This window comes from Pygocentrus nattereri, chromosome 21 (genome assembly GCF_015220715.1).
Source record: "Pygocentrus nattereri isolate fPygNat1 chromosome 21, fPygNat1.pri, whole genome shotgun sequence".
NCBI classification, from domain to species: Eukaryota; Metazoa; Chordata; class Actinopteri; order Characiformes; family Serrasalmidae; genus Pygocentrus; species Pygocentrus nattereri.
The window spans coordinates 34,684,965-34,702,734 of record NC_051231.1 but is presented as its reverse complement, the minus strand read 5'-3'; the positions used below and the strand labels follow the sequence as shown (position 1 = coordinate 34,702,734).

The window sequence follows — 17,770 nt, the reverse complement described above, 5'->3', positions numbered from 1 at the left end:
TGGTAGTAGTAATGGTGGTAGTGGTGGTAGTAGTAGTGGTGGTGGCAGTAGTGGTGGTAGTAGTGGTAGTAGTGGTAGTGGTGGCAGTAGTGGTAGTGGTAGTGGTGGCAGTAGTGGTAGTAGTGGTAGTGGTAGTGGTGGCAGTAGTGGTAGTGGTGGCGGTAGTGGTAGTGGTGGCAGTAGTGGTAGTGGTAGTGGTGGCAGTAGTGGTAGTAGTAGTAGTAGTGGTGGTAGTAGTGGTAGTGGTGGCAGTAGTGGTAGTAGTAGTAGTGGTGGTGGCGGTAGTAGTGGTGGTGGTGGTGGTGGTGGTGGTGGTGGTGTTAAGGATACAGTGTTTTTCATACAGCGCAGGGGTTCTCAAGCTTTTCCACCCCAAGGCCCACCTGTGTGTAACTATCAAGCATAGCGACCCACAGAAAACTAAAATCAGTGTTTTAAAAACCATTTTCCGGCTGCAGATGTGCGCTGTGGTTTGGAGCTGCAGTCTCCTCATCTTGTTCTCAGGATGTCTCTCTAGTTTTTTGAGTGTTTGTCATTCATTTGACAGAGCCAGTCCACTCAGCGGGCGTCTGGATTAGCGTCACAGCAAACAATAATGATGAATCTTACTCGATACCTTTGCCCTTGGTTTATCAGCTTGAGCTGAAACACATCTGTCATTTTATGGCAGTCGTGGGCTGGAGGTCAGGGAACCAGCCCAGTGACCGGAAGGTCGCCGGTTCGATTCCTCGGCTGACGGTATGTTACTGAGGTGTCCTTGAACAAGACACCTAACCCCCAACTGCTCCCCGGGCGCCGTGGATAGGGCTGCCCACCGCTCCGGGCAAGTGTGCTCACTGCCCCCTAGTGTGTGTGTTCACTAGTGTGCATGTATGTGGGTGTTTCCACTGCATGGATGGGTTAATGTGGAGGTCTAATTCCACGGTGTGCAAACACAAATGTATATAATATATATAATATAACAATATATATAGTATTGTTTTAACAGCAGCTTGTGCTGAGAGTGAGTCATTAAATCAGAGCAGAGCAGAGGAGAGCAGAGGAGAGCAGAGCAGAGCAGAGGAGAGGAGAGGAGAGGAGAGCAGAGGAGAGGAGAGGAGAGCAGAGGAGAGGAGAGCAGAGGAGAGGAGAGGAGAGCAGAGGAGAGCAGAGCAGAGCAGAGCAGAGGAGAGGAGAGCAGAGGAGAGGAGAGCAGAGGAGAGGAGAGCAGAGGAGAGCAGAGGAGAGCAGAGGAGAGCAGAGGAGAGCAGAGCAGAGCAGAGCAGAGCAGAGGAGAGGAGAGGAGAGGAGAGGAGAGGAGAGGAGAGGAGAGGAGAGCAGAGCAGAGCAGAGCAGAGCAGAGCAGAGCAGAGGAGAGGAGAGGAGAGGAGAGGAGAGCAGAGCAGAGCAGAGGAGAGGAGAGGAGAGGAGAGGAGAGGAGAGCAGAGCAGAGCAGAGGAGAGGAGAGCCAGCTCTACTGATGAACTCCCTCATTTGATGTTTCCATCAGCAGTGAACTGAACAGGGATTGAAATGCACCGAGACCCGTGGGTTTTTGGAGCGAACTAAAGAAAAAGGTGTGACAAGTTCTCGCCAAACAAAAAGCCCTGAGAAACCGCTCCGCCTCTGGTTTGCTGTCGGGGTCACGCTTTTATATCTACGCCTGTATTAATATGTATATTGATTATTCTGTGAAAATGTTTAATCCTTTCGATTTTTAATTATTAAATAAATCTTTTTTTCACTTCTGTTTTCATGAGTTACAGTGACGTTACTGGCCCACTACGAATTACTGCCCCCTTCTGAGTTCAGCCCCACAGACTACTAGAGGGTGCTTCATGGCCCACTGGTGGTCCGTGGCCCATAGGTTAAGAAACTCTGGAACAGTGTATGGAAACATTATATGGCAGAGAAACCACGATCAGTCAGATCTTGACCTCTGAGTGGGAACAGGGCGAGGCCTTACGCAATGGACACACCCACTCTCAAATAACTGCTTATTGTCTGAATTAAAGACCCTGTTTAACTGGTTTAAATGCTGTGCATTATGTTAACTTCAAATGTAATGATTTTTATTTTTTATGTACATTTACGGCATTTGGCTGACGCTCTTATCCAGAGCGACTTACAATTTGATCATTTTACACAAGTAGGCGAAGGCGGTGTTGGGAGTCTTGCCCAAGGACTTATAGGTATAGTGTAGGGTGTTTACCCAGGTGGGCGATTGTAGCCCAGTCTACAGTGTAGAGGTGTTAACCACTACACTAACCAACCACCATTTACTGCAATTTAGTGCAAACTTTAATTTAGTGCAAGTTTATTTCGTGCAAACAAGCAAACCAATAGGTGGCGTATTTGAGAAAATTGGTACCCAAGATCTCTTAAAATCTACAATATTTATTTATCTTTCTCAGACCAGTGGCTGCTGTACAAAACAAATAAAATATGCAAATAAAGTGTAAGACTTGAAAGGAAGCTGAATTGATGTTCTCCCTCTTTCCTACTTTTGCAGGAGGCTAAGATCATGGTGGTTCCGTGTGCTGGGGTGCAGCCCATAGAGGACGTTTTGGAGGACTGCACGCGGAACACCCTTCCCATAATCCTGTACGCCGTCAGTCAGGATTCCGTTACCCCTGAGCAGGTGGCTGCTCTTGAGAAGGTCCACAAGGTCCTTCCATACCCAGTTTGTTTCGTCCGGGTGCCCGGTGCTTCCCCGGCAGGGGATTCTGGGTCTCCGGACCGCGGGTCACTCCAAAAACAGCTCGCCTCTCTGGGCCTCCTGTCCAGTGTCGCAGGCAATTGCTCCTGCGGCGCTCCGTCACAGACACATGGGGCAGCCGGGAAACAGCAGAGCGTTCTAGGAGAAAACATGGAGCGCCTCCATCGCCTGCTGGTCCCTTTTGCCCGGCAAGTCCTCACTAGCCAACAGGTGGAAGCCGCAAATCGCCTCAATGCCCTGCATTGCCGCTGCCTCGACCTTTTCATCAACCAGGTAAGAAAGAAAGGGGACCTCTGTTACACCTCCAGGGCACACCTGTAGTAACTGATGGGGGCCCTGAAATATGCCCCTGAGGCACACCTGTAACACAAATGAACAGAACCCATCATGTACCCCTGAGGCACATCTGTAATAAATGAAAGGGGCCCAGAATACTCCCCTGAGGCACACCTGTACCAGATGAAACAGAGGAAATAATACACCCGAGACACACCTGTACCAGAGGAAATGTACCCATAAAACAAGACATTTTTTATTTTTGATGTCTAAAGTTGTTAACAAGTAAAGGAAGCTTAAACCTCTCCAGTTAGCCTTGTGCAACCTGTATGCCTGAGACTACACAGGGTTATTAAGGCCAATCGTGTGCTGAAATCAGCATTGCGTATCGTAGCATCACGTAACAGAGCGCTGCTATCATCACGCTTGACATCAGTTTACTTCCTCTCCACGAACTGGCTGATTTCGAGCTGATCGAGGTTGGTATAGTAACGTTAGCTGAGGTAACAGACCATTAGCACCTGTCTGTTAACCTAAAAGACTGGCTGTTTTTCTCTGTGTAAGCAGCCTGTGATCTACTGTGGCTTTCAGTATGGCTTTCATTTGATGCAGTGATGGTAAAGTAATGCGAGGCGGTACATCCGGTGTGCGGTGGCCTTTCGGTGATCTCAGGAGTAAAATGGAACGGGTTGGTTTTAAACTACGTCACCAAATGTTGTCTGTAAAAAATAGAAGCACAAACAGTTGTTTATCGTTGTTTGTTGACAGCAGGTGGTTGTTTGTTGTCGTCTGTGCAGGCGTTTGACATGCAGAGGGACCTGCAGATAACTCCTCGGAGGCTGGAGTACACGCGGGAGAAGGAGAGCGAGCTTTTCGCCTCCCTCATGGCCATCGCTAACCGGAAGCAGGAGGAAATGAAGGAGATGATCGTGGAGACGCTGAGCACCATGAAGGAGCAGCTCCTGGAGGACGCCGCCAACCTGGAGTTCACAGGTTTCTTTCTCATTTCCTGCCTCTTTCTTTTTTCTCTTCTTTCTGTGATTTTGTTGCCTTTTTTTTTCCTGTTTGTGTCTTTCATGGTCTGTATTTTTCCTCCTTTCAGACTTTACATTCGCTTCCTCCTTTATTTCTGTCGTTTTATTCCGTCAGTCTTATTTTCTTTTTCATTCTCTTTCTTTTGTTATTTAGTTTTTTTTTCTGTCTGTTACCATTTCTTCTTTTCTTGATTTCTTTTTATTTTTCATTTCTGAATTATGGGCCCCTGGTTCAGGTGTGCCTCAGGAGTGCATTCTTGGCCCCCTTTCTTTCTTGTCTTCTCTTGCATTTGCCACCTTTTTCTTTTTTGCTTTCTTGTCTTTTTTGTCTTTGTGAAACAATAGTATGAGTTTCAATCTCTCTCTCTCTCTCTCTCTCTCTCTCTCTCTCTCTCTCTCTCTCTCTCTCTCACACACAGATATTATAGTGACCCCTAATGGAGAGCCGGTCACCACAAAGGAAATAAAGTCCTGCATCCAGCAGATCCAGGAGCTGATCGTGGTTCGGCTGAATCAGGCTGTGGCCAATAAGCTCATCAGCTCGGTGGACTATCTGAGGGAGAGCTTCGTCGGGACGCTCGAGAGATGCCTCAGCAGTCTGGAGAAATCTAACATGGAGTCGTCCGTCCATAACGTCACATCCAACCACCTCAAACAGGTACACACACATTTACACACACACACACACGCTCGCTCACACTCACATATACACACACACTCGCTCCCGAACGCCGGGTGATCACTGTCGTCTTTAAACTCTCGTTTTTAGCGATGCTGATGAACTTCGTCCGAAGTGTCACAGTGTCAGAAACGACATAATCCAGTCTTCTAACGAAGTCTTCTGGCAAGTGTGACGGTTTATTTGTGCATTTTGCACCGAGCTAATTGTTGGTCAACGGCGTGTCAGTTGCTCGTTAGCCTTGTTGGATGCCAAGCATCTTGGCTGATGGACCACTTTTAGGGATCGGGTGAAGTTTATGTTCATTTTAATTAATGACAAACTATTACATTACACTGTGACAATGAACTGATTGTGATGATTAACTGCAGGTGGTTAACCAAGTCAAAGGGTAGGTGGTCAGTGGTTTAACTGTCCTGCTGTCCCTCTGTGTGACCATGTGTCCTCAGATCCTGAACGCTGCGTACCACGTGGAGGTGACATTCCACTCCGGATCTTCTGTTACGCGCCTGGTCTGGGAGCAGATCAAACAGGTAAAACTTTAGCACTGTACTTTTTCCACTTAGTCTTAGATCACTTAGGTCTTAGATCACACAGGTACAACAGCAGCGTCAAGCCCTCACCCAGCCTTAGATCACACAGGTACAACAGCAGCATCAAGCCCTCACCCAGCCTTAGATCACACAGGTACAACAGCAGCGTCAAGCCCTCACCCAGCCTTAGATCACACAGGTACAACAGCAGCGTCAAGCCCTCACCCAGCCTTAGATCACACAGGTACAACAGCAGCGTCAAGCCCTCACCCAGCCTTAGATCACACAGGTACAACAGCAGCGTCAAGCCCTCACCCAGCCTTAGATCACACAGGTAAAACAGCAGCATCAAGCCCTCACCCAGCCTTAGATCACACAGGTACAACAGCAGCGTCAAGCCCTCACCCAGCCTTAGATCACACAGGTACAACAGCAGCATCAAGCCCTCACCCAGCCTTAGATCACACAGGTACAACAGCAGCATCAAGCCCTCACCCAGCCTTAAATCACACAGGTACAACAGCAGCGTCAAGCCCTCGTCCAGCCTTAGATCACACAGGTACAACAGCAGCACTGAGATTTGTTCGTTTGAGGATCACATATGTATAACAAATGGCAAAACAGCTGCTGCTCAGTCATCGATCACATAGGTACAACAGCAAAGTGGCTAGTGTTCAGTTAATCCTAGATCACACAGGTACAACAGCAGCAGCGCAGAGCCTGTGCGTTCATTCATAGATCACTCGGGTACAAGTAGCGGTTCCAAGTCTTCGGTCAGTCTTCACATGGGTACCACAGCAGCGTCAAGTGTTTACTCATGCTTGGATCACACAGGTCCAACAGCAGCCCCAAGTCTTCACTCAATTTTAGATCACACAGGTCCAACAGGCGATCATCACTCACTCTTACATCAAATACATACAACAGCGCTCTCTCTCTTTCTCTCCCTCTCATTTTCTTCCTCTCTCTCTTTGTAGATCATCCAGAGGCTGACGTGGGTCAATCCTCCAGCTATAACTCCAGAATGGAAGAGGAAAGTGGCTCAAGATGCCATTGAGAGTCTGAGTGCAGCTAAGCTGGCCAAAAGCATCTGCTCACAGTTCCGCACGCGCCTCAACAGCTCCCACGATGCTTTCGCTGCATCTCTACGACAGGTAACGTGCACAGACACCTGACCCTGGTTGACACATGGGTCCATAGCAGCCAGTTGGGCATTAATTCTGGCAGTTCCTTCCACCATAAAAAATAGTATGTTTTTGTGTTACATATAGAGCCATGAAACTGCGTGAATATCAAGTTGAGCTCAGCTTTTTCAGTGTTGCCAGATGAAGCTGAATGTGGTTTTGTTCCAGTTAGTCTGTAACGCTTTTCACAGCCTGACCTGTTTGCCGAATTGTATTATGTTGACATTCTTAGATCACACAGGTACAACAGCAGCCCCCAGTCTTCACTTAATTATAAAATATATATTTACATGTGTACATTAACATTTATGCTCACATAATGTTAATGACAGGCATTTAGCAGATGCTCTTATCCAGACTTACTTGTTGTCCACTGTATGTATGTGAGTCCAAACTACCCCGGACACTGCGAGAAGCAAAAGCCAGAGCTGATGCCTAGAAGAAAAGATGTAGAGTTTCACTGCATGACAAGTACGTTACATTTTAATAAGTACTTGGAGTGTTCGCTTAAGTGCTGCACCCAGAGATGGTCTTGAAGCCCACGAGAGACTCTGCTGTTGGACAGCCAGTGGAAGCTCGCTGCCTTGTCATCTAGTCCGAACACCTCCACGACAAATAGACAAGAAATTCTGTGATGTTAAGTTGTGATGCTCTGTTAACATGCTGGGATTTTAAGTCAAGATTTGTTAAGTTGTTTGTTGACTGAGGAGCTCACTTAGGATCAATGACAGGTCAGGAATTTGATGTAGTCCTGTGATCCATCATCATCATCATCGTTAACTGCTTAGTCCAGTTAGGGTCGCGGTAGCAGTTGGGAGAGCAGAGAATCCCAGACGACCTGTTCCCCTGCATCTTCCTCCAGCTCGTTCCCGGAGACCCAAGCCGCTCCCAGGCCAACTTGGAGACATAATCCCTCCAGCGGGTCCTAGTCCTGGGGTCTTGTCCTGGTGGGCCCTGCCTGGAACACCCCCGCCGTGAGGCCCGAACCACCTCATCAGCTCCTCTCTACTCCGAGCTCCTCCTGGATGACCAAGCTCCTCACCTTATTGAATAGAGTGTAGCAGCCGCCCTGTGAAGAGGCTCATTTCCACAGCTTGTATCCGTGATCTCGTTCTTTCGGTCATTACCCACAGCTCATGACCACAGGTGAGGGTTGGGATGTAGACCGAGGGGTAAACAGACTCAGCTCCCTCTTCACCACTACAGTCCGGTACAGTGACCGCATTACTGCTGCCGCTGTCCCAGTGGTCCACTTTCCTTCTGACTAGATTAAATATTAAAATAGAGAAGTTTTCTGATGTGTCTGTTTTCTGTGCCGAAGTAGAAACATAGTAACGGTTAGCTGCAAATCGGTCTTTGTCTAGTAACCGGTGCTCAGTACAGTGATGCGGGTAAAAGCTGTCATTGCGCATAAATAAGAGAAAGCAGTCAGATTGTGCCTTTGGAACTGACTTTTGTATGATTGGTAAAAATGATTTTGCTGCCTAAACATCACCCGAATCTAAACGGTTCACCGAAAGATCACAGGAAAACTGAAAATATGGACATTACAGCCTCACAGCCAGACGCTTTATTCGTTTTATTTGACTTTATTTGTGGAACGCGTGATGTAGAAGCTCCCAGCAGCACCACGTGATCGAGTTCAGGTCCTCAGTGATCAGCTGACCCTGCTGTTTGATCTGAGAGAGAGAGCGAGAGACAGAGAGAAAGACGGGAAGATAAAAGAGAGGGAGAGAGACACGGAGAATGTAGAGAGAGAGAGACGGGGGGGTGCAGCGGGCAAGCTGCAGATTATGTTCACACATGACCAACAATGTGATTTTGATTATTAATAAAAAGCCTCTTTATTTCAGCAGATAGAAACTGCAGGAAAAGCGGCTGAAATTTCATTAGGAACAAAACAAACAGCTAAATCTCCTCTCGGCTGTTCAGTCAGTGAGTCTCTCCATTCATTCCAGCTTCCGTTCTTCTCAGGAGCCTCACGTTCAGCTCCTCAGAGAACCTTTAGACACGCCTCCAAAGCTCAATCTGAGAAGCTGGTTGATGATCAAACCCATTCAGTGGTGCTGAGGTCTGGACTCTGGGGCGGTCAGTCCATCGTCCAGCTTCTTTGTTTGGTGTGTCCGTCTCCTTTTCTCAGTGAGGTTCTTTTTGGTCAGCTACACGTCCTTTCAGACCCACAGCGCTGAGTGGTCTTCTCACAGTGGAAGGATGGACAGAAACACCTGTGGATGTTTTCAGATCTGAAGCAGCTTGATGTTCTCCTCTCTCTCAGAGATCAAAGCTTTCAGTGCTGTTTATATGATGGGGGCGGTTTTTGGGTCGACCAGCTCTTCCAGGTGGTTGTTAGGAGTCACGTTCTCTGGAGCTTTTAATCAAGTTTTGATCTCCAGGTTTGGAAACTCCAGTTTTTATATAAAGGATGGAGGGCTTTGACTTCTGTATAGTGCTGTATACTTGTATTTAAGTGTGTGTGTGTGTGTGTGTGTGTGTGTGTGTGTGTGTGTGTGTGTGTGTGTGTGTGTGGGTGTGTGGGTGTGTAGTTGGAGGAGGGTCATACAGGACGTTTGGAGCGGACGGAGGATCTGTGGCTGCGGGTGAGGAAAGATCACGCACCACGACTTGCACGACTATCACTAGAGAGCAGATCACTCAGAGATGTCCTGCTGTACGGTGAGAAAACACACACACACACACACACACTGCACTTGTAATTGCAGTGTGCAGTAATATGTCATTGCACACTGTGATTACACTACTGCTCACTGCAATTACACTAGTGAACACTGCGATTACACTACTGCTCGCTGCAATTACACTAGTGAACACTGCAATTACACTACTGCTCACTGCAATTACACTACTGCTCGCTGCAATTACACTAGTGAACACTGCAATTACACTACTGCTCACTGCAATTACACTACTGCTCACTGCAATTACACTAGTGAACACTGCAATTACACTACTGCTCGCTGCAATTACACTAGTGAACACTGCAATTACACTACTGCTCACTGCAATTACACTAGTGAACACTGCAATTACACTACTGCTCACTGCAATTACACTAGTGAACACTGCAATTACACTACTGCTCACTGCAATTACACTAGTGAACACTGCAATTACACTACTGCTCACTGCAATTACACTAGTGAACACTGCAATTACACTACTGCTCACTGCAATTACACTAGTGAACACTGCAATTACACTACTGCTCACTGCAATTACACTAGTGAACACTGCAATTACACTACTGCTCACTGCAATTACACTAGTGAACACTGCAATTACACTACTGCTCACTGCAATTACACTAGTGAACACTGCAATTACACTAGTGAACACTGCAATTACACTACTGCTCACTGCAATTACACTACTGCTCACTGCAATTACACTAGTGAACACTGCAATTACACTAGTGAACACTGCAATTACACTAGTGAACACTGCAATTACACTACTGCTCGCTGCAATTACACTACTGCTCACTGCAATTACACTAGTGGACACTGCAATTACACTAGTGAACACTGCGATTACACTAGTGAACACTGCGATTACACTAGTGAACACTGCGATTACACTACTGCTCACTGCAATTACACTACTGCTCACTGCAATTACACTAGTGAACACTGCAATTACACTACTGCTCACTGCAATTACACTACTGCTCACTGCGATTACACTAGTGAACACTGCGATTACACTAGTGAACACTGCGATTACACTACTGCTCACTGCAATTACACTACTGCTCACTGCAATTACACTAGTGAACACTGCGATTACACTAGTGAACACTGCAATTACACTACTGCTCACTGCAATTACACTACTGCTCACTGCAATTACACTACTGCTCACTGCGATTACACTACTGCTCACTGCGATTACACTACTGCTCACTGCAATTACACTACTGCTCACTGCGATTACACTAGTGAACACTGCAATTACACTACTGCTCACTGCAATTACACTAGTGAACACTGCGATTACACTACTGCTCACTGCAATTACACTAGTGAACACTGCATTTACACTACTGCTCACTGCAATTACACTACTGCTCACTGCAATTACACTAGTGAACACTGCGATTACACTAGTGAACACTGCAATTACACTACTGCTCACTGCAATTACACTAGTGAACACTGCAATTACACTACTGCTCACTGCGATTACACTAGTGAACACTGCAATTACACTACTGCTCACTGCAATTACACTACTGCTCACTGCAATTACACTAGTGAACACTGCAATTACACTACTACTCACTGCAATTACACTACTGCTCACTGCAATTACACTAGTGAACACTGCAATTACACTACTGCTCACTGCGATTACACTAGTGAACACTGCGATTACACTACTGCTCGCTGCGATTACACTACTGCTCGCTGCGATTACACTACTGCTCACTGCAATTACACTACTGCTCACTGCGATTACACTACTGCTCACTGCGATTACACTAGTGAACACTGCGATTACACTAGTGAACACTGCAATTACAGTACTGCTCACTGCAATTACACTAGTGAACACTGCAATTACACTAGTGAACACTGCAATTACACTAGTGAACACTGCAATTACACTACTGCTCACTGCGATTACACTACTGCTCACTGCAATTACACTAGTGAACACTGCAATTACACTAGTGAACACTGCAATTACACTACTGCTCACTGCGATTACACTACTGCTCACTGCAATTACACTAGTGAACACTGCAATTACACTAGTGAACACTGCAATTACACTACTGCTCACTGCGATTACACTACTGCTCACTGCAATTACACTAGTGAACATTGCAATTACACTACTGCTCACTGCAATTACACTAGTGAACACTGCAATTACACTACTGCTCACTGCAATTACACTAGTGAACACTGCAATTACACTACTGCTCACTGCAATTACACTAGTGAACACTGCAATTACACTACTGCTCACTGCAATTACACTACTGCTCACTGCAATTACACTAGTGAACACTGCATTTACACTACTGCTCACTGCAATTACACTACTGCTCACTGCAATTACACTAGTGAACACTGCAATTACACTACTGCTCACTGCAATTACACTAGTGAACACTGCAATTACACTACTGCTCACTGCAATTACACTAGTGAACACTGCAATTACACTACTGTACGGGGCTGCTCACTATGTTTATATAACTGCACACTGTGATTATGTTGCTGCACACTGATCAGATTACTTCACGCTGTGATTGTATTACTGCACAATTTATAGGACCGTATAATGTAATTATTTAACTGCATGTACAGATTAACTGCGATTATATAACTGCATTCCAACATGGGGCTGTGGAAAACCTGCGTAATTATTTTGTCTTCATTTCCAAAAAACCCTAACACACACAAATATGCAAGTTGGCTGCATATACAGGAGAGCCAAGTTCAAGAGCTGAGAATGACTCATCACTACCTCACACACACACACGTTGTGCTGCGTGGTGAACACACACTCTCGGCATCAGTCTTGCGTAACTGATTTCTCAGGGATGTTGCATCAGGCAGGAAATCTCTCACTCGCGTCAGCTCTCACCCACACACCTTAACCACGGCCTGCACGTGTGTGTGTTTTGCTGAGTGTGTGGTCAGCGTGTGGCATGTTTCACGGAGTGAGATTCACCACACAGTGCAGCCTCAGTCCACTCACTTTAGAGTGATAAACAGTTTCAATTAACCTTTCACCCCAAATGCAGTCGACCCACCAGGACATGCTTGGTGTCTGAAGTTTGCTTCCTCCGTTTTACACCAGAGGCTAATGTGGCTACCAAGTCCTGGAAGCTTATACCCCAGCAGTTAGCGTGGTGCTAACCAGTGGCGAGCAGGGCCTTCACTTCAAACATCAGAAACGAGAGAGAACGGCTTAAATATGCTGTTCTGCTAATTGCAGTGCACACTTTCAGTTTATCTGCTGGGAAAAACAAACGCGATTTAATGTGGTATTAATTTAATATGAATCGTATCAAACGTGCCAGAACTTCTGCACAGGCCACATTTTCTGTTTTATTGTGTTAAATCCTGCAGATAAACACGAAGTGTGCACTAAACTGTATTAACTGCGCTGGACGTGGCCTTTTTATGTCATTATTTTTCCACAGAGCACACAAACAAGCAAAATGTGTGGTTTGTAGTTTGACCGGTGTGCAAAAGGGTGGGCGCCCAACGGTGATCTTCTGGAAGATGGTTTTTTGTTTTTTTTGTTTTTTACTGGAGTGACGACGACAGAAAAATAGTTTTCACCCACTTAGACCTTCACATCTGAAGAAGCTTGATTTTTTTTTTTTTTTTTTTTACACAATCCAAACTTTTAATTATCAACAATTAAATACTTAATATCAAATACTCTCACTGTATGACGCGCACTCTTAAAAACATGGTTCTTCCAGGGTTCTTTAGTAAAGACAGTGGTTCTATATGGACCTATGAATGCTCAAAGAACTCTTTGCATGTCTAAATGGTTGCTTGCATGGTGAAAAACGTTCTTCAAACTGTTGGAGAACCTGTATATCGTTCATTATCACACCAGAAAGGGTTCTGCAGTTGTTACAAGCTTTACAGTTTAACAACAAAAGAACCCTTTGGGTGCTATATAGAACAATATTCAGTGCTGTGTGAAAGTCTTGGGCCCCCAAGACACGTTTTCAAAATCTCTTTATTTGTGTAGTTTGTATTTATTTGCTGAGAAAAGTGTAAATATTTGAATAAACAACATTTATAACATATTAATTAATAATTATATATATATATATATATAAACAGTGATGTTCTGGATGTTGTTGTGTTTGTTTACCCATCTCCAAGCCTCTCCTCCTTGAGGAAGTCCAGTATTATATGTAGTTAAAAAGCAGCTCCTGGTTTGACCAATCAGTGCTCAGTAAATTGAGCTCATGATGTAATTGATGATATTAACGAGTCTCTGTGGCGGCTGTGAAGGTGTCCAGGAAAAATATGGACCCGAGAAATTCTTGTTACTGTTTATAGTTTTTCTGTTTATCTGAATTATGAATACGACTTTATTCTAATGTATATTGTGATAAACTCACTGCTGAGGGAAACTGGTTAAACATTCGCTTAGACGCCTGAAACTTTCACACAGTGCTGTAAATGTTCTCCAACAGTCTGAAGAACCGCTGTTGGAGAACAGTTGGAACACAAACCACGTAACTAAGCGTGTTAGAGGTACTGAAGACCACCACAGAGTCAGAGGCGAGTCTGTGATGATTTAGATATGCAGTTAGCATCGTGCTAATTGGTGGGTATAAGCTTCCATTAGTAAAACTAAAGAAGCTGAACTCCAGACGCTGAACGCGTCTCGGCTGATCGGCTACGTTTGAGATCTGATGGGGGAATTTGATGTTTTGCTGTATTTGTTTGTTTGTTAGGGAAGCCGAAGCTGGGCCGTGAGCTGGGCCGGGGGCAGTATGGAGTGGTGTATTTGTGCGATACCTGGGGGGGGCACTACCCCTGCGCTCTGAAATCAGTGGTTCCTCCTGACGATAAACACTGGAACGACCTGGCACTGGAGTTCCACTACACACGGTAAAGCACACTGCACCCTCTGCTGGACAGAAGGAGTAGCTACAGCTAAAAAGTCTGAAATGGATGGACACATGGAAAGACAGACAGATGGACATACAGACAGACAGAGAGATGGGTAGATGAACAGATAGATAAGTAGATAAACCTTTAGACAGACAGACAGACAGACAGACAGACAGATTTTTTTTTCTCCTCCGTTTTGTTGGCCTGCGTTGTTCCACCCGTGCTGGGAAGCGGTTGTGACTGTGTCTTAATAAACAGTCTATAATCAGTATCCTGGTGGGAGACTGCCAAGGCGGAATGTTTAGTGACCAGAGACTTTGTGTCCGACCGTAACAGAGTCAGTGACTTGTTGTATAACGGAGTCAGTGACTCTTCTCTGAGCAGATCCTCCTTTACTATGTCTGTTCATTAGCGTAGCAGCTACACTCGATATGTTGATATCCAGTACAGGTAAAGATCGATTCGGTACCTGTGTCCGTATCGACGCGTCCCTACCTTAACCAAAAGTGCGCCGTTCGTTTTATTCCTGAGCTGCTGAAGTGTGACTTTAACAGCCGTAACATCAGTGACGGCCTCTCTTTCTGTCTCAGGTCTCTCCCGAAACACGAGCGGCTGGTGGATCTTCACGGATCTGTTATTGATCACACGTACGGTGGAGGGTCCAGCATAGCAGTGCTGCTGATCATGGAGAGACTGCATAGAGACCTGTACACCGGCTTGAAGGTACACACACACACACACACACACACACACACACGCGCGCACACACACGCACGCACACACTAATATAACAGTAATAATAGAAATAATAACTAATGATTATTAGCATAATAACTACTAATATTGGATGCGTAAGGCTGGGCAAGTTTATTCATACAGCACCTTTCAAATGCTGCTGTTGTTTAAATTGCTGTACAAATGAGAAAGTAGAGTTGTTTAAAAGACGTAAACTCAAATAGAAACACGATTAAAAACATTTAAAATCATTCAATTAAAAATCTGATTAGCATCAGGAGGTCGTGAGTTCAACCCCTGGTGATGCTTCAGCCGTGCGTAGCCGGGAGTCCAAGAGAACACAAGGTGTTTCTAATAAAGTGGCCAGTGGCGATATATCATCACAACTGATTCATCTTTTTAATCAGTAATCATGTCTCTGTCTCTCGCTCTCTCCCTCCCTGCCTCCCTCCCTCCAGGCTGGTCTTTCTCTGAAGGAGCGTCTGCAGATCGCTCTGGACGTGGTGGAGGGGATCCGTTTCCTGCACAGTCAGGGTCTTCTGCACCGCGACATCAAACTGAAAAACGTCCTGGTGAGGGAAACAAACTCCATATGGTCAAAAAGAGGAACACATGAAGCGAGAGATCATATTTCACCTGCTGTGTGAACATCTGTAAGTCGAGGCTTCTGTGTGTTCTTCTGTCTGCAGCTGGATAAACAGAACCGGGCGAAGATCACTGACCTGGGCTTCTGTAAACCTGAGGCCATGATGTCCGGCAGCATCGTAGGAACACCGATACACATGGCGCCGGAGCTGTTCACAGGTAGCACAATAACACCCACCCCTACCGGCCACTTTATCAGAAACCCCTGTCCTGCAGATCCGCCTTACTGGTGTACAGATAGCGACTGTAACACTGTGTGGATGGACAGTTTATGCTGTGGATCCTCGAGTTCTTCTTCAGCTGTCAGAGAGCCGATCTTGGCTGGATATATTCGGGTGGTGGTCCCCTTTCAACCTAAAACCCTCAGCAACACTGCTGCGTCTGATGCACTCGTACCGGCAGCCCACACACCACAGCGTCAGCGTCACCGCTGAGCCAAGAATGAACCGCCACCCAAATAACAGACTAAAGCCTATTCGAGTGGGGTTAGTTTAACATGAGCAGGTGGGTGATGGTGCTTTCATCCCGTCCTGCAGTGTCGGTCATTTTAACTGCACTCCTGCATCAGTGAAGATTCCGGCACTTTTAACTTCTATAAACGAGCCATAAAAATAACCTGAGGTTAGATGAATTCCCAGCGAATCGGCACGTCGGTGAAAATGCGCTGATATTCTGTGGAAAGGGAGTTTCTGAGGTGCGCTGGGTCGATGCAGTGCTCACTTGCGTTCCCTGACGAGGCTGAAGTCAGCTTATTCACATACACATGTTAAAACAAGACAACAGCAGAAACACCCATTGTTTCCAAAAAGGGGGCACTTCCCCTGTCCTCTCTGCCCTCTGAAGCTGTCCCTGCTGCTGTCTTTCCATTATGTCCCTGTTTTCTGGTGGTGGTGGTCTCTTCCAGGGCTGAACGCTTCAGAGGGGCTGATAGACTGTACAGTAACTGATATAGGCTGTAGCTGAAAACCTGCATGGGGGCATTTCTTATGAAGTGGCCAGATATGTGGCACCACATCAGGGGTTCCATTTGTGTGTTAACTGTGTGTGTGTGTGTGTGTGTGTGTGTATGTGTGTGTGTGTGTGTAGGGAAGTATGATAACTCCGTAGACGTGTACGCGTTTGGGATCCTGTTCTGGTATCTCTGTAGTGGATCTGTTAAACTGCCTGAAGCCTTCGAAAAATGTTCCAGCAAAGACCAGCTGTGGACCAACGTCAAGAAAGGTAACACAAACTCTCACAATGTGAATACTAGGGATGATGGTTATGATGACGGTGTAGATAACGACAGATATGATAATGGTGGTGGTGATGGTAGGGATGATGGTTATGATGACGGTGTAGATAACGACAGATATGATAATGGTGGTGATGATGGTAGGGATGATGGTTATGATGACGGTGTAGATAACGACAGATATGATAATGGTGGTGGTGATGGTAGGGATGATGGTTATGATGACGGTGTAGATAACGACAGATATGATAATGGTGGTGGTGATGGTAGGGATGATGGTTATGATGACGGTGTAGATAACGACAGATATGATAATGGTGGTGGTGATGGTAGGGATGATGGTTATGATGACGGCGGTGTAGATAACGACAGATATGATAATGGTGGTGGTGATGGTAGGGATGATGGTTATGATGACGGTGTAGATAACGACAGATATGATAATGGTGGTGGTGAAGGTAGGGATGATGGTTATGATGACGGTGTAGATAACGACAGATATGATAATGGTGGTGGTGATGGTAGGGATGATGGTTATGATGACGGTGTAGATAACGACAGATATGATAATGGTGGTGGTGATGGTAGGGATGATGGTTATGATGACGGCGGTGTAGATAACGACAGATATGATAATGGTGGTGGTGATGGTAGGGATGATGGTTATGACGGCGGTGTAGATAACGACAGATATGATAATGGTGGTGGTGATGGTAGGGATGATGGTTATGATGACGGTGGTGTAGATAACGACAGATATGATAATGGTGGTGGTGATGGTAGGGATGATGGTTATGACGGCGGTGTAGATAACGACAGATATGATAATGGTGGTGGTGATGGTAGGGATGATGGCTATGATGACGGCGGTGTAGATAACGACAGATATGATAATGGTGGTGGTGATGGTAGGGATGATGGTTATGATGACGGCGGTGTAGATAACGACAGATATGATAATGGTGGTGGTGATGGTAGGGATGATGGTTATGACGGCGGTGTAGATAACGACAGATATGATAATGGTGGTGGTGATGGTAGGGATGATGGTTATGACGACGGTGTAGATAACGACAGATATGATAATGGTGGTGGTGATGGTAGGGATGATGGTTATGATGACGGCGTAG

At 45.8% G+C, this 17,770-nt stretch overlaps 1 protein-coding gene across 1 annotated transcript in view; it reads left to right on the top strand.

Moving 5' to 3' along the window:
- Positions 1-17,770, top strand: part of dstyk (dual serine/threonine and tyrosine protein kinase) — a 45,099-nt gene that overhangs the window by 24,092 nt on the left and 3,237 nt on the right. Inside the window, exons 3-13 of the mRNA XM_037532330.1 lie at positions 2,492-2,971; positions 3,772-3,967; positions 4,428-4,666; positions 5,137-5,220; positions 6,198-6,374; positions 8,948-9,077; positions 13,867-14,023; positions 14,617-14,749; positions 15,220-15,333; positions 15,451-15,565; positions 16,493-16,627. Coding sequence (XP_037388227.1) covers positions 2,492-2,971; positions 3,772-3,967; positions 4,428-4,666; positions 5,137-5,220; positions 6,198-6,374; positions 8,948-9,077; positions 13,867-14,023; positions 14,617-14,749; positions 15,220-15,333; positions 15,451-15,565; positions 16,493-16,627 — 1,960 coding nt within the window. The remainder of the gene's footprint in view (positions 1-2,491; positions 2,972-3,771; positions 3,968-4,427; positions 4,667-5,136; positions 5,221-6,197; positions 6,375-8,947; positions 9,078-13,866; positions 14,024-14,616; positions 14,750-15,219; positions 15,334-15,450; positions 15,566-16,492; positions 16,628-17,770) is intronic.